The sequence below is a fragment of the Melopsittacus undulatus genome, chromosome 15 (assembly GCF_012275295.1).
Source record: "Melopsittacus undulatus isolate bMelUnd1 chromosome 15, bMelUnd1.mat.Z, whole genome shotgun sequence".
Lineage (NCBI taxonomy): Eukaryota > Metazoa > Chordata > Aves > Psittaciformes > Psittaculidae > Melopsittacus > Melopsittacus undulatus.
In genome coordinates, this window is record NC_047541.1 from 1,512,892 (window position 1) to 1,531,510 (window position 18,619).

An 18,619-nucleotide genomic window follows, 5' to 3' on the forward strand; every position below is an offset into this window, starting at 1 on the left:
GCAGTGAAGAGAGCCAGCATCTACCTTTCCCTCTAAGCAGAACCATTGCAGAAGTAATGCAAGTATAACCAGCATGCCCTCTGCTGCCAACATGAACTGGTCCACAGTAAAGGAAGCAGTTATTGTTCCCACCTAACTGAAATATCTTTATGCAGAGGAAAGGCAAACATCTTGATCTTGAAGTATAAAAATCATCACAGTGGTCCTGACATGAGGCTCAGTTCTGGAGATATGGTGAATTTAAAGAAACAGACACTTAGCTTGCACTTAATGCACAGGTGAATCATAGTTTGCACTTAAACCTTGATCACTTCTTCCAATTTACTGTACTTCTTTTTCTGCTCACAGACCTCATATTCCTGTCAGCAAGTTAGTGGTTTCCGAATCTTATGATACATACATAAGTAGAAGCTACCAAGTAACTAAAGAAATCATCAGTGAATGTAAAGGCAAAGGTGAGTGCTACCATTGGGGTGAAAAACAAGACAGGTTCTTTGGGATGTGAATGCCAGTATTCCTGACCAGTCTTTCCCTCTTCAAGGAGGTACATCCCCATACCAGCATCTCTCATCCCCTCTCCCAGAAACATGAGAAACTTCTGTATGCATCAGAACTACGAGTCCAGACATGCTCAGCTTATGAGAAAGGTCCATAAACTTTATGGCAGTAGCAGAAGAGGGATCCGTACCCAATGCAAGCTGTCTCTCAAGGCAATGAATAAGCCTTTGCACTCTGCTGTCTATCACCAGCATCAGATGGGGCATATTCCATCCCCTGTCTGAGCTCTGAAATACATTGCCCATTGATACTATAGAGCAGTTCTTGCACTAAAAAAAACCCTAGCTTTTATTTTTCATTCATAATAAGGAAAAGGATGTTTCTAAGTCCTGGTGATTCTGCTATTTCACTGATCTGCCTCTACCTTACAAGCTTCTAATAGCTTGCACACAGACCTGATAACACAGTGTGGCATTGGTTGTAAAGGATCCTGGAAGTGGAAACCTAAAGGTGTCACTGTGGAAAACCAGCAACTGAAATTAAAGTGCTTGCTTTGATCAGAATTCATTTTGGGGAAGGAAAAAAGCAGCTGGTTCACAAGACAGCTGAAATCTCATTGGAATTCCTGTTTCCTTCAGGAACTAAGATTTCAAACCAAGGTAACCATTACCCTGAAAATTGAGAAGTGCTCCAAGTATGTCAATAAATCAAGCTTTTTTCTCCTATTACACATGGTTTAATTGCTGTGATATCATTAATTCATCCATTTTCAAACATTTTAAATGGGCTGCTTGATCCTGGGCACCAGTCCTTAAAAGCTGGCTCCTTCTCCCTCCTCAGCCTGCGTTTCTCACTCTGTTCCAGGAAATAACATCCTGATAGTGGCACATGCGTCCTCCCTGGAGGCTTGTACCTGCCAGCTCCAAGGGCTCTCGCCACAGAACTCCAAGGACTTTGTACAGATGGTCCGAAAGGTAATGACCACCGGGGAGTAAAGCTTGCTGGCTTTACAAAGAGGAAGCATTTGCAGTCTGTTTAAGCAGGCAGAGGACACTGTGTTCCCCTCGTCTGGTTGTTCCACCCCTTACTGAGCTTTGTCCACTTCGGAAGTCAGGAGAGTAAAGCACATTGGTTTAAAAGGCTTCTCGGAACCTGTCCCTTCTGGAGCATGGGATCAGATGCCCACCTACAAATGAGCTTGCAGTGACTCTGCTTGGAGCTGTACAGACTCCCACAGTGCCCTCCAGTGCCGAAAACACACTAACCGCAGTTAACAGGATGATTCTGCCCTATAGCACTTCCCCTTCTCCATGTGCTCTGAAGAGCTGTTAGCCATTAGAGAAAAGGAATGAAAATTATAGTGAGGTTTTCCACCTTCATTCCTTTACTCCAGCACTGGCTAAGGAGGTGGCAGTGTTCACTGCCAGCCTTGCAGATGCTCTCTGGGGTACTCATAAGTACATTCATATATCTCCCCCATAAACTGTCCTGGCCTTCAGGGTTTAGACCATGTCAGCCAACAGGGCATCTTTGATTTGAACTGGTGCATATTTAAGCTATGTTACAAAGGTGTAATCTGTCTTTCTTAGTGTTTTACACATAGAATAGCGCATGAAGTCTAGCTGGCAGACCTTTTACAATAGGCTTTGGGGAGAGGGAAAGAGAGAGAAGGCAGTGAAATGCTTCAGGAGCACAGCAGGACATCAGCACTTAGGGGATCTTCCTCCTTGCCCAGATCAATCCCTGCTCAATGCCTTATTTCCATCTCTCTTTACACAGATTCCATACTTGGGGTTTTGTTCCTGTGAAGAACTGGGAGATACAGGTGTTTGGCAGCTTACAGACCCCCCCATCCTCCCTCTTACACACGGACCAACTGGAGGCTTTAACTGGAGAGAAACCTTACTACAAGAATAGTCAAAGCTACATGAGCAAGGAAAACCCATCATCCTTCTAAGCGTTGGAGAATGCTCTTCTTTCTTGTGTTTATTGACAAAGTGGGGAACAGCCAGTCATAATATGTTCAGTGGATCACACAAACAGCTGTTATAACACATCTCACCCAGCCACAGTCATGCAAGAATTCTCACATACTACAACTAGGCAAATACAAAAGGGAGTGATTTGAGGCTAAAAAACAAAGTGCAGATTGAAGCTCTTGCACATCAGGGAGTCTCTGTTTAGTCAGTAGCTCAGGTAGATTTCCCACTTTGAATGGAGCTCTAACAATACCAGTAACTATCACTGCCTTCTGCACCACGTTAGAAACAACTAGCACTATGTAAGAGTTGAGCATTCAGGATGCTGGGGGTTTGTTTCACTACTACATTTGCAGAGCATTAGCAGGCGTGTTCAGGATGATGTGTTGACACCCCCTTTAATCCTAGCCCACAGATTCTCAGCACCTTCCATAAAGTGTATCACCACCAGCTAGAAATGAGAGTCCAGCATTGCCTCTGCAGGCAGAAACAGATTATTCCTCCCCTCTGTTTGAGCACTGTGTTAGCTGGCATGTCGGGCGCACTGTGGATGCAAGGACTGATTGATGCTGATCCACATCAGAAGAGAATTCAGGATTCCACATCAGTTACAGGTGAAGTTTGCACATCAAAAGACAGCACCATTGTGAACCAAGACAGGGAGCAGTCTGTTTTAAGTGGAGATGAAATAAGCCTTTTCCAACCAAACCTGAAGGATCTGGATAGTTGTTATTGGGGTTTTTCTCTTATTATTTAGGTTATTGAAATCCACCCTTGTGCATGGGGCCAGCCTCATTGTTCTTGTCATTTAAATTCCCTTCAGAAGACCTTGGGAAAGGGTTTTCCCTTTTATACTGAGATTTTATGCTGGTCATTTACAGTGGTGGCTTTCTGTCCCTTGTGAGCTTCTCTGTCAGGCCTGGTGAGGTTCTGCAGTAAGCAGCTTTCTTCAGGAGGTAATGATGAAATAGGAAAGATGCTGAAATCAGCCTCTGCTGCACACTTTGGTTTCTTTCCCTTAACTCCTAAGTTATAAAGTCATAAAGACAAAGCAGAGCTGAAAAATCAGTATGCTTAAATACAGGAGCAATGTGCTTTGGCCTATTAAGATGCTGCTTATCCAGTAGAGCAAGGGGTAGGATTTGGGGAGAAGGGAAAGAGAAGGGTTTCCATCTGTACCTAAACTCTTTGCAATCACAAGAGATGTCCTCTTAGTACAACAGCCTACAAGATGCCAATACCAACTGCTTCACAGGAGAATGCAAAATCCAACACAGTGGGCAGCTATGAGTGTAAACTGGCTTCAAAGCAGATTTCTTCTAGATTAATATTATCTGAAGTCATCAACTTTGGGTCCAAAAGTTCCTGCAGACTTTTCTGCAGGTCTTATCCATGTAGACTTGCTCTCAGAAGGTACTTAAAAATGTGTTTAAATGGGGATGAAAGAGCTTTAGGCATACTGCTTGCTTGATTTGGGCCGTAAGTCTGAGTATTCCCATAACTGGCATCAAAGGCAAGTTCAGAAGTACCACGAAAGAAATTCCACCATCCTAGGTACCTCTCTTCTGTCCAGCTTTTCCATTGCAAGAAGTATTAGGCTTCTCATTTGAAAGGTTTGTGTGGCACAGAAGTTTATACCGGCCAGCTCTGACAATGGCTTATTATTCATAGCAAAATGAAAGCTCGCTTTGTGTTGCTTCAGCAGGATACGACCGAGCTGCACTTTCAGCAGTCAGAACAAATAGGAAGTGCTAAACTGCAATTCCTTCTTCAGTGAGGCAAACCCCTCAGCAATTGCAATGTAACCGTGCTGAAAAGGGTTTAGCTCAGCTTTGTCTCTGGTTTTACTGAGTTTGCCAGGGAGATGACACCGGATTCTGGGTTAGCTGAGCGCTCATCCTGTGCAATATGTACAGTGCCATGAGCTGTAACAATAATCCATTGTTTATACCTTTATGACTATGTAATACACAGTAGGCCATTCGTAAGTGCATTGCTATACCAGGGATGTATACTGAAAAGTCAGGGAGATAACTTAGGAAATGACAGAAGAAACTGCTCCCATGCAGTTATGCTGCTGTCACGTTAGTTTTTAACTATAATTTAAGCTATTTTTGGCTGTGTACAGGCGTTCTGAGGAGCCTTTCCTCCATGCTTACTCACTGCAAGTTTTGCAAAGGGTGTAAAACTAAGTAGTAGTGATGACAATCACACCAAGAACTAATTTGGTTCCTGATGCATGTGTAATCCTCTGCACTGCTTTTCCTTTCATGCTTTGGGCCAGGAAGATGTTATTTGAGGCAACAAATACTGCCTATACAAAACAGGAGAGGCTGCTCAGGTCCTGCTGCAGTTAAACAGCATTATAAGGAGTTCATTTAGACAGGAGCATGAAACAGAGATGGAACATAACCTGAATGCACAATTTGAATATTGTACTAGCTGATCTTTGCATATAGCAAGTAAGGTAGGAAAGAATGTTCTGTTTGAGAAGGTAGATGTTAAAATACTCTCTTAAAATATATATATATATTTTTGGATGTTTGAGAAAGTATTTTGACAATTGTAGTCTCATCTCAAACTAGATTTTTCAGGTGTCAAGAATCTCAGAAGAAACCTTATTTTCTTGTAGCATTTTGATTTCTCACAGGAGTAGTGTGTTGAGTAGTCCCATGTCAATATGGCTCATTGCAGCAAAAGAAAAAGGTGTTCGTTTCTCATTTTTCATCAAGATTTTAAGAATACAAAACAATTGCTGCTTCACTTTCACTCCATTGCTGCTCATTAATGTGTATTTAATGTCACTTCAGTGTTTTGTCCCAGAAGAACTTTAGCCTTGAATCTATCTAAAGTGCATGCAAGTCTATTCCTTGCCTTCACTGTGAGCTTCATCAGACCCCAGGAGTTTCATTAGGGTACAGGAGGCAAATAATTCCCAGATTTTCCCCTCTCTTCCCATTAAGGAATAAAAAGCTTCAAATTGCTCATCCAGTATTTTCATAAACTGCAACTTAAGGGGTGGGCTAGAAAAACAGGAGAACCAAAGTGTAGCATCCCATTGTAGCGCAGGAGCAGACAACGGGATGATGTGCAGCATCAGAAGGTCTAACCCAGTGTTTAAAATAGGTCAGGTTTGATCCCACAAAGCTTGACTCTGCCCGGGGGTACCTTAATGCAGATGCCACATCTAAAGTTTTGTGTATTTCCCTTACATTTAGCACAGTGGCAGTGACAGCCAAATACTTAAATCCTCTGATTTAAGTATTTTAAGAGCCAGGCTCTCTATGAGGGTATATTGACACTGCATACTCAAATCAACAGAGCTTTGCTGCTTTATACAAACTGAGGATCCAGGCCATAACTTCACAAAAACCATAGTTCCTTTTGCACTCCGTCAGAAGGCAGCTGATGGTAGGAACCCCCTCCTCTCCTCTGGGGTTAGCTTCCAGTGCCAACCTTACTATGAAAGTGATAACTTACAAACAAGTGGCTGTTTACGAGAATTCTGCAGGAATTAGGGCAAAGCAAGCTGTAATTGTGCAAAACCGAGAGTAGAAGGGATGCTAAAGCACTATTTCCAAGCATATTCTATTCAGTCTGCAGCCCTGAGCCCCTCAGGTAGCAATATCTCAGGGATGTGGGTGCCATAGTCTTCGTTAATGTGCAGCTCTTGGATACAGAGTCAGAAGAGGATGGGGAGGTGGTTGGGTTCAGCACTGTAACAAAGAGCCTCTTCACTTAGCTCCTGTGCACTGCACTGGATGTGAGGGTTGTAAACTTCTCTCTGGGTCATGTGGGTCCTTACAAATGCCTGATCCATGATCCAGAGCCCAGGGAAACAAAGAGGAAGATTCCTCACTATTCCCTCAAGCTTGGGATGAAACTGTGCAAAGGCTTCTCCTTTGCCATTGACTGAACGAGGGATTTGAAGGCTCATACACAGGGCTGAGCCCTTCCAGTTCTGATTTAAGAAATGCATGCAGAAGCAGGGCAAGATTTAGTGTCTGGTTATATTCATATTCATGTCAAAGAGAGATACTTGAGTTAAGCTGTAGCTGACTAACCCTCATTCAAACCTGGAGCTGGAAGTTAGCTTGCACTGCTCCACAACTGAAAATGGACTGAAATATATAGAAAGGAAGCTTTAATAGGTTTATTTTGTCCTTTGTTTTTAAAAAGGCCTAAGCATAGAGGGAATTACTTGAGCATCAAAGCTATACACGAAGTTATAGTGGCAGCAGACGTGCTTGAAACAGTGAATGACCGAACAACACAAAAGCAGTAGCTGGAATTGGCTGCATACACTCTAAATTACTCTACTTACTTCTCACCACTTCCTCACACATTGGTTCCCTGGGGAATAGTCATGAACCATACATCCTTCATAACAAAATTACTTCCCATTCAGATGTGTTTTCTGCAGATTCTCTCTGTGGACATCTCCTCAAACTCGATGTTATCGACAGATACTTCTTTTCTCCTCCATCTTAAACCTGATGTCTCATCTGTTTCTTATGTTTTTGTACGTGTGAGCAGATTGTATTTATTTGAGAAATAATGTTTGCCGTTTCAAGAGACAATAATGGTATTGCCAAAAATCGCTGTAATTACCTGTGACATCTGTATTTTTTTATTTTGGGGAAGGGGTTGGTTGTTTTTAAATCTCAGTTTCGAGTGTTAACAACTGTTACAACAACCACTGCATTTTAATTTGCTTATGACATTAAATGGATCTCTCTGAAGTCGGACACATATGTGTCAGAGATGATTTGACAAAGATGCCAAGCTTGCTCCTCTGTTTGAATGTGCCTCCCAAGCCTGTTGGATTTTGGCAGAGTGAATATACCTTTGATGAAGGGCTACCTCAGAGCCGTGTTATCAGTGGCTCCAGCAGGATGGAGGTAGGAAAACCATCTGTGCTGGGTGAGAACAGCTAAACTGGAACTTAGAAACAGGAGTCAGGGCTGGTTCTCAGTTGGGGTTGCAATGCTGCCCTCGCCACATGCCCCTTCGGGATGCCAGCCTGGATGCGTATAAGCCTCAGAAGCATCAAGGAGAAAGGGGAATTTGAGCTGGATTACACTCCCTGACCACGGGAGATGAAGTTCATTTATTCGTCAGCAGATGGCACAAAACCATCTCAAGTCCGGCTTTCCCTATGGGTTAGGTGCGACTTCAGCGCTGCTGCTGCTTGAGGGCTCTTTTCCCCTTTACTGTCAGGTTTAGACGTGTGGAACTGGAAGCACAGCTTTTAAACCGAAGCAGTGCTTACCTTTACAACACATATCCACGTATCTTTTGTGGTATGAGCTTTATAAATCCAGCAGGAGTTTCATCAGCCAGGGAGACTTCCTTTTCAGACCAAGTGTGCACATTAAATTTCATGGCCTACGGCTCTGTTTCCCCATTAAACTGATTATATTATCATTAACATAAAAACCACAGCTATTATCAATAAAATGCACACTAATAGAATTAGAGGATCTGCCAATACCTTATTGGAAAGCAGCTACACATGGCTACATCATGAAACAAGGCTCTGCCTACAGTACACTTGGATAAACCCTGTGATGTTACTGGACATCACACACCAAGAGACACAAAAAGCTTTGCTATGTCCCTATAGTCGGACCTGTAAGGGGACATGGGAAACCAGATTCGGCCCCATATCCTCTGGGACCTCCTTGATGCAGTCGTCCCTCCTCCCTGTGCTTTGGTGCTCAGCAAACCTTTCACAGCCACCTCACCAGCACTCATCATTCCCTGGAAAGCCACAAACCACACACAGATGATTATCTGCCTCTGTTATCTGCTTTGCCAGGGTCCCTGCAATCAGAGCAAAACAAACCTCCCCTGTCTGTGGCAGTACAAGATGCAGAGCAACACACAAGTCTTTTCCAAGGGATTTAAACTGATGGGTCTTCAAGCAATCACTACACAACAGCAGTGTCTCTGCCATCCTCAGAATTAGACCCTGCACACAGTACACCCATAGGCCCATGTTTCTCTTAACCTTTATCTGCTACCCTTACGTGTACATTTCTCCCCCTGTTCCCTGTATGGGTGTTGATCAAGAGAGAGCTGGAAGAGGTGCAGTGCTATGTACCCTTGGGGCTGTCACCCACCAGTTTCATTTTAGGGACCTGTGAGCTCACCAGGTTCTCAGCAGTCACCAACACGTAGGAAACGTGGGATGGGGGAGAGGAGAGTGGAACAGCAGAGAGAAGGAAAGGAGGCAGAGACCCCATGATGAAGTCATGGTAAATCTGCTCCCCCCATGCTGAAAAGAGACCTGCTGCACACTGCAGCCCCGGCAGAGAGAGGAAGTCAGCCCACACCACAGCATGACTCTCACCAGCCTGCTGCACATCACAGCTCTGTTCCTGATGCAAGGTAAGCAATATGCATTGGCTTAACCCATCTCCCCTTTGCCAGCAGTCCAGCTGGGAGAACTCCATTTCCAGGGTTCCAGCACATCGTGTGCAAGGCAGCTTTGCTGCTGCTGTGTTCTTGCTGACAATGCCAGATTGTCACCCTATTTCCAAAGCACTGAATTCCAGCTGACTCCTAAACCCAGTGTCAATGAGAGTGATTTGCCTCCTAACAGCTTACTGCATACTTGATGTGGCAAAGACCTTAAGTTTGAACAGTGGAGCACTGCTTGCTTTCCATGACATGGATGTCTGTGTCTGCCTTTGCTCATGTATTGTGTAAAGAGAGACTACTGCAAGAAGTTAGAGCAATCTCAAATGCACTTGCAAAGTACTTGGAAAACTGAAAACCCTTTAAATACTCAATCTCCTTACTAGAGGATGTAGCTTTTGCCTCCTTTACTAATCTCCTGTCCTTCACACACAGGAGAGTGAGAGGATAATATCTGACCATGTCGAACAGGGAAAGATTTCAGTAAGGAAAGCAGCAAGATGGGTATCTAAAGCTCAGGATCCTTGCAGATTTCACTCCTGACTTTTTGCCACATCAAATTTCAGCATCTAAACTGCAACAGGACTGGATCTTTAAGGTCCCTTCCAGCCCATGGAAGCTACGTATATGCTGGTTCTGGGGGCTGCTTTTCTCTGCTTTAGAAAGGCAAGAAACACCCCCTCTTTTTCTTGTTCAGTCTTACTGCTCTCACCTCAGAAGCTGTGACTTGAAAGACCCCACACTGCTGTTAGTGACAGGAAACCATCACTATAAAAGGGCCCCATGGATAACCACAGGCAAGGCTCTCTACTACCTTACCAACATGCACCTCATGGCACAGGCCTTCACAAATGGAACCCATGCAAGGAGCTTTGCCTTTTCTACTGCTCCTCTGCAAACAACCCACACACAGGGCAAGCCCTGAGAAACAAGGTGAGACACTAACCCTCGGAAATGGAGGTGGAATCAAGAACAAAGAGAAACCAAAGTCACTGATGAGCCATATGTGATGGTAAATCAGTTCTTGTCATGCTTGCACAACTACAGGGTGAGGCATGGCAACAGGTCCTTATGGGGAAATACTGTCTTACAGGGAGACAAGTCCTCCCTCTGATTTTAGTGATAAAGAATTCAGTCCAGCAAGAATACCCTATGATAGCTTGCTCAAAGCAGTTGCAGCATCACAATGACAGCCTCATTTTTCAGAGGTGCTGACCATAGAATCATAGAATGACTTGGGTTAAAAAGGACCTTAAGATCACCTAGTCACCACACCCCTACCATGGGCAGGGATGCTTCACACTAGACCATCACTGCTCAGTCACACATGCTTGTAAATCAGGTTTAACAGCTCCAGAATAGAGCATGGAATAATGAGTAATAACGTTTGTGTTAACATACAGGCAGAATATGCCTTAAATGGGTCTGCTATCAATTCTTCATTGACTCATGGAATTAACATCTAACAACTAAACATGGCTGTGCTAGCAGGTAAAGATCACAACCTTTGGTACAAGTCTCACCCAGTGGCTGTGATGACCTGCCTAATGACTGTCATTTATTTATATCAGTACAATGATACTGGCAAGAAGAACCTTTACACCCTTGCAAGAAGGAAAGTTGACATAATACTGTGTGTGAAACAGCTGCTTTACTTCATGTCACATTTCAATACTTGTTCCCTTACCCCCCACCTCATCTCTGACAGGGGATTTTCCAGAAGCTGGAGGTGAAACCATAACCCTAAAGGAAGGAGAGGACCTGAATCTCCATTGCACCCTCAGCAGTGACGATGGGTCTGCCCGGCAGTGGTTAAACCCTCATGGGTTTGCCATTTTCCTCAACACCCAGCGGGGTAAGTGTGAAAAGCAAGTGCAACACTTTCCACATGGGGCTGGAGGGTCACTCATAGGGCTTTCCAGCTCCTACCATGGCCAGTCTGACTCACCTCCTACCCAACACTGGTTTTACATTCAGCCCCTTTGTGGCAGGAAGCTGATGAAATGGAAACCCTCACAAGAGTGCTCTGGCACTAGAGCTTTTAGCAATGAGCTGTAGTTACCACCAGCACCAAGGCATTAGCACAAAAACACACTGTTACCTTACAAGAGAGACAGGGATGGACATGCCTGAAAGCCCTGGGTACTCTCCTGCTCGTCAGGGGATTTGATGTAGTACATCGAGAGGAAATGTTTAGGAAACAAGCAGTGATTTCTAAAATGCACTGATAAAGCCAAAGTTAGAATTACTGTGTTCCCTTCCACTCCCTACACCTTATGTCTCTATCTGTATCTCTCCGCCTGTTGGTCCACAGTTGAACACATGATATAACATCCACAAGGACTACAGTTCGCAAAGCGTTTGGACCCAAGTCAGGCACACTGAATATATTCCTTTTGCAATACAAAAGAAAACAGTCTTCATTTACAGAGAGGCCAGAATTTACACTGTGCATAGACACTTTCATTCTGAATTACCACTGCGGTGCTGGTCACATTGCTTCTCCAATAAACCACTTCACAAATCAGTTCCCTCCAGTCTTATTGAAGCTAAATATATTACCAGCTACCTACAAGCCTTAGGGTGATATCAAAATCCTTCGTATTTAATCACTTCAATACATTATAACACTGTTGGGATTTTCTCCCAACTCCACATTTTTACAAGACCCCAGCTTTAGAATAAAAAGAGAGCTTTTGAAGTCTTTTCTCCCTAAAGGCTGGTACACAAGCCCAGTTTCAGTTCAGTTTAAGGGCAGAAAGTTACACTTTCTGTGCTGTGATTGTCAGAAAAGTCCATGTGACTTAATGCCTGAGGACTCGCATGGGACATCCATGAAGCAAAACAAGAAGTCAAGAAAGAGAAAGGGGATTGCACAGCAGAATGCAAACATCCTAGGAGACACCGTTGTCAAAATCAGGGCAATTAAACTAATACAAGGGAAGCAAACCAGCCAGTTATTAAGCAGTTAATAAGAGGTGTGTGCTGGCCACAGTGTTCACTTACACATCACAAAATGCACCCAAAGAGGGAAGTGATTTTTATCAAGACCAAATAAAGGCTTGGAGAATGAGGAAGGGAAAGCTCCTCAGTTCATGTATCCATGTTCTATATTCAAAGATCATACTAGTTTTCTGACCACACATCATGTCCTCACCCCACAATGTTTGCTTATATTTATCTATCTAGAGATGTAAAGAACCCAAATTGCTTTGGATTAAGATCCACTTCAAAATAAAAGCAAGAAAGAGAATGGCATATTTCTGTTGGCATCACACCCTCCTTTCTTCAGTTTCCTGCTGCCTAAGTACTAGTGCAGCACCAGCAAGGAATGCTTCATGCTGGAACTGCTCCTTTATGTCAAATGCTGATGGGTTAAAAAACGCCAGACAGAAAATGGTCCTCATTCATTAATGCTTTGATTATCTGTCTTCCTTTTCTGTACCTACACACATAGCACACTGGCTTTTATTTTCCTTACAGCTTTAAGAGATCAGAGATACAAACTTATCCATTATTCAAAGGATGAATTATCCATCCAACTGTCTAATGTAACAGTGCATGATGAAGGTGTATATAAATGCTTCTACTATGGCATCCCCTTCAAAAGCAAGAACAAGACTGTTAAGGTATTAGGTAAGTTCTTTCACCCACTTTGTCCCAGCTTCTCAACTCCAGACCCACTTTTTTATATGCAATTGTATGGTGCTTTACACAACATAATCCTGGTCCTACTTCAGTCCCCCCCCCAACAATGCTATGTATGCAGCCAGTCATAAAACCCAGTAGAAAGATGCTCTATATCTGATTCAAAATCTTATTGTTGCAGCTGCTCCTTCTAATCCAGTACTGGAAGTATCCAGAGACACAGAAAGAAGTGTTATACTGTCTTGCTATACCCAAGGATGCAAACCACAGGCCCGGATCACCTGGCTGTTGGACAACGGGATAGAACTCCCTGGTAAGCATTAAAGGACCAGGGACTGATTACTAATAATTCCTTCTTATCAGTCTTGGGCTTGATTGAACATACTGGAGGATAAAACACCTTCTGGGACCATCACTCACTGAGTACAACCTGGCCTCATGGTGCAGGCTGGGAGAAAACCCAGCACTGGATTCTAGTGTTTGTGCAAGAGAGACAGCTCATCTGCTTTGCTCACACTCAGTGCAGAACAGTAACACTTGGTACCAAAACCCCTTGAAAGTCAGGAGTCATATTCCAGTGGAATAAAGGGAAACTCAAACTCTGGAAGCACAATTTCCAAAGCCTGGATATAAAGTCAGTTAACAAACCCATTTTAACTCTTTCCATGTTGTAAGCTGCCTTGCTGAGCAGCTCACACACACACTATCAGCCTCTCTCATATTAATCTGCTCGAAGCCACTAGCAGACAGAGGAAGAGAGCTCAGGAAACAGGAGCCCACACCACCCTACAACACTGCCCCAGTGAGAGGTCTGCATGTGGCTGGATGGACACACGTGAGGAGGAACAAAGTCACCACATAGCTCAAATTAACTCATGTGCTATATCAGTAGCTGTTCCAATGGCCGTGTTCTAGTACTAGCTATCTTATTAGCTACCTGTAGCAGAGCAGAGAGGAAATGCACATCTGTATCAAAGCATGAGGAAAATACCCCTAAATGCAACATACTTTCACATAGTAACCAGCTCTTAATTGTGTTTTGCATCATCAAGCAACATGTTCAAAGCTTAACCTGTAATCTTCCCCCACACCCCCAGTCAGCTTGTTTTAACTAAGAACTCTAGAAAACAGCAGAGAAGTGTGCTGGCTTGAATATAGCTAGAAATCAAGACTAAAGAATAAACCCATGTTGCCAGATCCACAGGCATTACTGCAACCACATAAAGCCCTGTGCTTAAAGGAGCTGTATTAAGGGGAAGCAGTGCAGCTGGTAAGTGAGCCACATAAAAGCCAGGGCAGAAAGCTATCTGTGACTGCAGGGGAAAAGGTGCCCTGGAACAGTGTATAGGGCTTGGAAAAGCAAGTTCTAAACTCCTGCATGTGTTTGGGAAGAGCTGGGTTTCCTTAAACTTGAAACCCCCTCAGTCCTGGCCTGACAAAGTATGTTATTTGTAAGAAACACATGAGAAACCTCCCAGAACACATAAAGCCAAACATGCTTTTGTCCACTTCTATTAACAAAAACCTACTTACCTTCATCTTCTGCTTGCCCTGTAGCACTAACCCAGTCAAGTGGGAGCGACCCATCCTAAATCACTGCCTCTCAAACATTCCATGTGTACCTTTCCTTTTTGAGTGACTGAGAACCACCCCTTTTATCCCTTTCCTTCCCATCCCATTCCCAGCTTTAATCATTTACTGCAAATATTTATATCAGTCACTAAATAGCTAATACACCTTAATTACTGGCAGCTTCTCGGTTCCACCAGGGCTCAGCAGGGGCAACCCAGCTGTAATTACTGAGCTGTTGCTGGCAAAGACTCTTTCCTTCCTAACAAAATCACTTTGAAATCCGTTTGAGCTCTTACATGACCCTGCTGGGGATGGGGGAAAGGGTTGAGAAATAGCAGGTTATGTGATACAGCAAATTACCTGTGAAGGCTAAACTGGAAACAATGAATTTCTGTCATTTATAAAGTTGGGCTTACCAATAATCTATTGCCAAGGGTAACAGATCAGGAGAAAACATCAGTTTGTTTCCAGAGAACCTCTACATTATGAACAGGAAAATCTCACAGGCAATTTCCCTTTGTGTTGGTCAGTATGCACAAATATTGCACAACTGCTTTTTGTGTTTGGGGTAGCAAATGCACAGCTTTTAAGACACAAATTCAATGCTTTTGGTTATTCCATAGCAGAGCCAGAACTTTGGTAGATTTCAGTCATGTTGGAAAACAGCAGGTCCTTGCTCTGAGGCTCCTCACAGGCTGTGGCACAGAGCAGAGCAATTCATCCCATTTGAGAAGGGCCAAAAGTTGGTGTTTAGTGTCTGGACATCGCAATGCAGGCGAATTTCCCCACATCAGTTGTGAAACCCAGCAGAGGCAGTGAGGTCTGCACTTTAACGGTGAGGAGGCAGAAAACATGACCTTGCTGCCTTTGGGCCCCATTTAATCCATTTACACAATGAACCACTTGTGCCCAGGTGCTGCTTTAGCACAGCAAAGTAATGCAGATTGTGTCTGGAAGGTTTTTCTTTCAATTGCTCTTGACTAGAAAGCACTTAAATGTTTTCTTCCAATGGGTATATAGGTGACACTAAGCACAAGTTAGAAGCTGATGGGAAGAAATGGACCACAAGCAGCACGCTGACAGTCCTTGCTTATGGGCCCAATTCAACAGCCAGCTGCATCATTCACCACCAAGCACTAAGAGAAGAGAAGCTGATGACATCTTTCCAGTTTGAGGACCTTGCTAGGACAGGTACTGCAGGCTCCTGCAGCAGTCTTTATCCCATTTTACCACTCTGGACTCTCAAATCCGGCACCATCTAACCCAGAGGTGGATGCACGTGTCTCTGAGAATGAGCAAACTACAGGTAGGCTTTAGCTGCCTGGCCTCTTCTTAATTCATGCCTAGGTCTTCCCTCTGTTCATAGTGTTAAATACATTCAGCGGACAGGGAAGCTGAAGGTGGGAGGGTAGGACTGGAAGTCTAACCAGTGGGATAACCCAAACAGCCCAGAGCACAGAGCATACAGGGCAGGTTTCATTTTTGTCACGGTTTAAGCACCAATCTGTCGTGGTTTCAAGCATCAATTCAGTTGCAAAGTGTGTCTTATGAGGTTTGTCTTGTGTTTGGGCAAGTTCCTTTAGGATCTGACCAACCAACCATCACTTCTGCAATACCAGAGGATCCACTAGTTCCCAGCTCAGCAGCAACACCAACCCAGCAAACCCTCCAACCAGACGTCACATCTACTTGTAAGTTTACTCTTAGTTACATCAAGTTACCAAACCAGGACAGAAATGCTACCAAGAACAGCGTTACATTCATCGTTACAAACAAGCACATAACATAAATCACAGCGTTTCTGGCTTGTGCGAGGAGAACTCAGTTTTATGGAAGCAAAATCTCTGTTGCTAGATGCAGAACAGCAGCAGCAGCCAAATGGGCCACTATTGCAGCATGGTGTGAGGCCAGGCTGGGCTTCCTCTGGACGGCTGCACTAGATGGCACTGTGCAACAACGGTTCAGGTTGTGAACCAGTCAGTGAACTGTTTCCAGCTGAATTAAGAGCTCCACTGCCCCAATCGCTTGGCCAAAACCCACCGAGGTGGACACTGTGTGACAGGCCCTGCAGAGAAAATCAATTGGTTGTGTTAGCATTGCAAGGACTCTTTGTTTGTATTTGTTTCAAAGTGCTACATCAGTGATTACAAACACTAGAGAATGGCTACAATCTGGTAAACAGATCATATATATGTTGATAAACATACTTAGAAAGGGAGGTTGGATGCTTCAATAGGTCTTGAGAATGAAGAAATCTCTTATGAATGTCAAGTTTTGGTAGACACTTTAGTTTTACACATCGAGTTCCATTACCCAAGGATGTGTTTTCTGTGCGTGCAAGGAAGCCAGAGCTCACCTCTGTGTTTGTGCAGGGTCTGAGGTTACACCAGCTGCAGCAGGAAAGGAAGGATTGGCTGGTTCATCGAGTTCCCATGTCCCCAGTGGTATGACTTCCCACTGTCAGGCATGGGTGGTGGTGGCAAAGGATGGGGTGACTGCACCACTGGGAGCTATGAAGTCAGTAAAAGGGTAGTCAGGGATATGAATACCAAAAAACCAGTTTAAATCTACTTTAAGGCAAAGGATACATGCTCATTCCTGGTTTTGCAAGCAGGAGAACAAACTGATGGGCAGGGAAACCCCCCAAATGACCAAAGAGTCAGAGCTCAGCTTTGTTTTACTTTGGCTGGAAATGGAAACCATTGAGTTCAACAATGTGGGAGACACTGAGGATTTGCTGTTCATAACGCTTAGACTCACAGGAAGCCACTTAACAACACAAATACCTTCCCCTCTTACAGACAGAGATGTGAAATCTGAAGGCATGGAAAAGAAAGAGACAAACCTCTTGCTGCCCATCTTGGTGGCTGCTCTGATTTTCATGCTGCTCATCATTGTCCTGCTTTTTGTGAGGAAGCTGAAGAAAGCTCATGGAGTGTGGAAGAGAGGTGGGTGATGGTCCTGTTCAAGCTGCTTAATTCATCAGGGTTGGAGAGCTGAGGAGACTGTCACAGTTAAATGTCTTCCTCCCATAGACAGTGACCATGACTTACTGCAAACAACAGTTGAACAGTCCCTGTAATCGATGGCCTCAGGCCACTGCACGAGGTGTCACAAAAAAAACCCATGAGATTGTTGTCTTCAGGATGTTTCTTAGATGGTAAACAGGATTAAAGCCCCATTTTTATAACTAGTCTCTCAGATTCTCTATGCTCAATGCAGACAGTCAGCAATGGTCATGGGAAAATCTCACTATCTTAATTACATTTGTTTTCTGTGCAGAAAATGATGTTTCAGACCAGACTTTGGAGAGTTATAAATCCAAATCTAATGAAGACAGTCCAGGCCATGAGAAGAACGAACACGGTAATGAGCTTTAACCGATGTAAACTAATTCCTGTTAGAGCATTGCAACTGAACATATGTAAGAATACACATGCAAGACATTTAAACCACTTCTAGTGCAAAATAGTGCCTTGAGTATCATGTAACCTGCAGCAGATCACCTCATGCTTCCCAGTCTTCATTGCGATGGATGCCCTAACAATGTCTAGAGATGCATGTCATCTTTTATTGCTCTATAACACTAATTCATATGTATTTCCAACAGGTTCACAAACCCCCCTTTACAAAATCAGTAATAAATGTGTGTTTATCTTTCAGGTGTCAATCAGAAGTCCAACATGCAATATGTAACAGCAGGATATGTGGAAACAATGCAGAAGAATCCTGAGACAAAACTATTGCAATAAATGAGAAACTGTTTGGATGTGGAAAGGAAACAGATGTATAGCAATAGTAAATCTGTACAGTGTGCAGAAACACCAGTGTTTCCTGATCTTCATATTACAGCATTCAAGTACCAATATGATTTCAAGGAGCAGAACTACAAACAGCTACCCTCAACCCAAAAGCCACCTGGGACTGCTTTCCTTTAAATGGTGGGGCAGGCAGATAGGACTGGGGTGGTCCTAGAAACCTATTAGCCATGAAGACGGTGATTTATCTGTAGTCCTCAAAGGATTTAAATAACCACTCATAATAAATAACCATTAAATAACCATTCAATAACCAGCTCATCAATCCAGTCTCAGATCGTACCAGCATTGAGGGTTTTGGCAAAGGAACATGCAGGTATTCCCAGGACTGCAGGATATGAAGACATTCATGTAACTCTGCAAGCATGGGACTGAGCAGGAAACCCTGGGAGCTGCAGACCTACTGGGACTTGTATTGTCTTATTTTCACCCCAAACCTGGAGATCCAGCTGTATTTAACCAAGGAGGAAAGCATCCTGGTGTCCAAAGAGTTAAATACCCCAAGGTTGTTCCCCCTTGCTAGAACTCCTGCTTTGGTTTCTCACCTGTACAATGATAGCATCACTCTGTGCCATGCCAGACTGCATCAGCACGAGTCTGCAAGGGGCTCTGAAACCAGAACATCTGGGTACTACATTTGTACTCCCACATCACCTAAACTTCCAGGGGTGTCACTGAGAC

The 18,619-nt window shown here is 43.8% G+C and overlaps 2 protein-coding genes across 2 annotated transcripts in view; both read left to right on the top strand.

Moving 5' to 3' along the window:
* Positions 1–7,225, top strand: part of UBASH3B (ubiquitin associated and SH3 domain containing B) — a 61,363-nt gene extending 54,138 nt beyond the window's left edge. The window contains exons 12-14 of the mRNA XM_005142762.3: positions 349–455; positions 1,363–1,472; positions 2,278–7,225. Of these exons, the coding sequence (XP_005142819.2) occupies positions 349–455; positions 1,363–1,472; positions 2,278–2,415 (355 nt within the window). The 3' untranslated portion in view covers positions 2,416–7,225. The remainder of the gene's footprint in view (positions 1–348; positions 456–1,362; positions 1,473–2,277) is intronic.
* A 1,596-nt stretch (positions 7,226–8,821) lies between these two features.
* CRTAM (cytotoxic and regulatory T cell molecule) lies at positions 8,822–17,886 on the top strand. Its single transcript, XM_005142778.4, has 10 exons — positions 8,822–8,870; positions 10,609–10,755; positions 12,384–12,536; positions 12,730–12,861; positions 15,141–15,311; positions 15,695–15,811; positions 16,493–16,564; positions 16,922–17,068; positions 17,403–17,486; positions 17,784–17,886. Exons 1-10 carry the CDS (start codon positions 8,822–8,824, stop codon positions 17,870–17,872), a joined length of 1,161 nt encoding a protein of 386 aa, XP_005142835.3. The 3' UTR covers positions 17,873–17,886.
* The last annotated feature ends 733 nt before the right edge of the window (positions 17,887–18,619 follow it).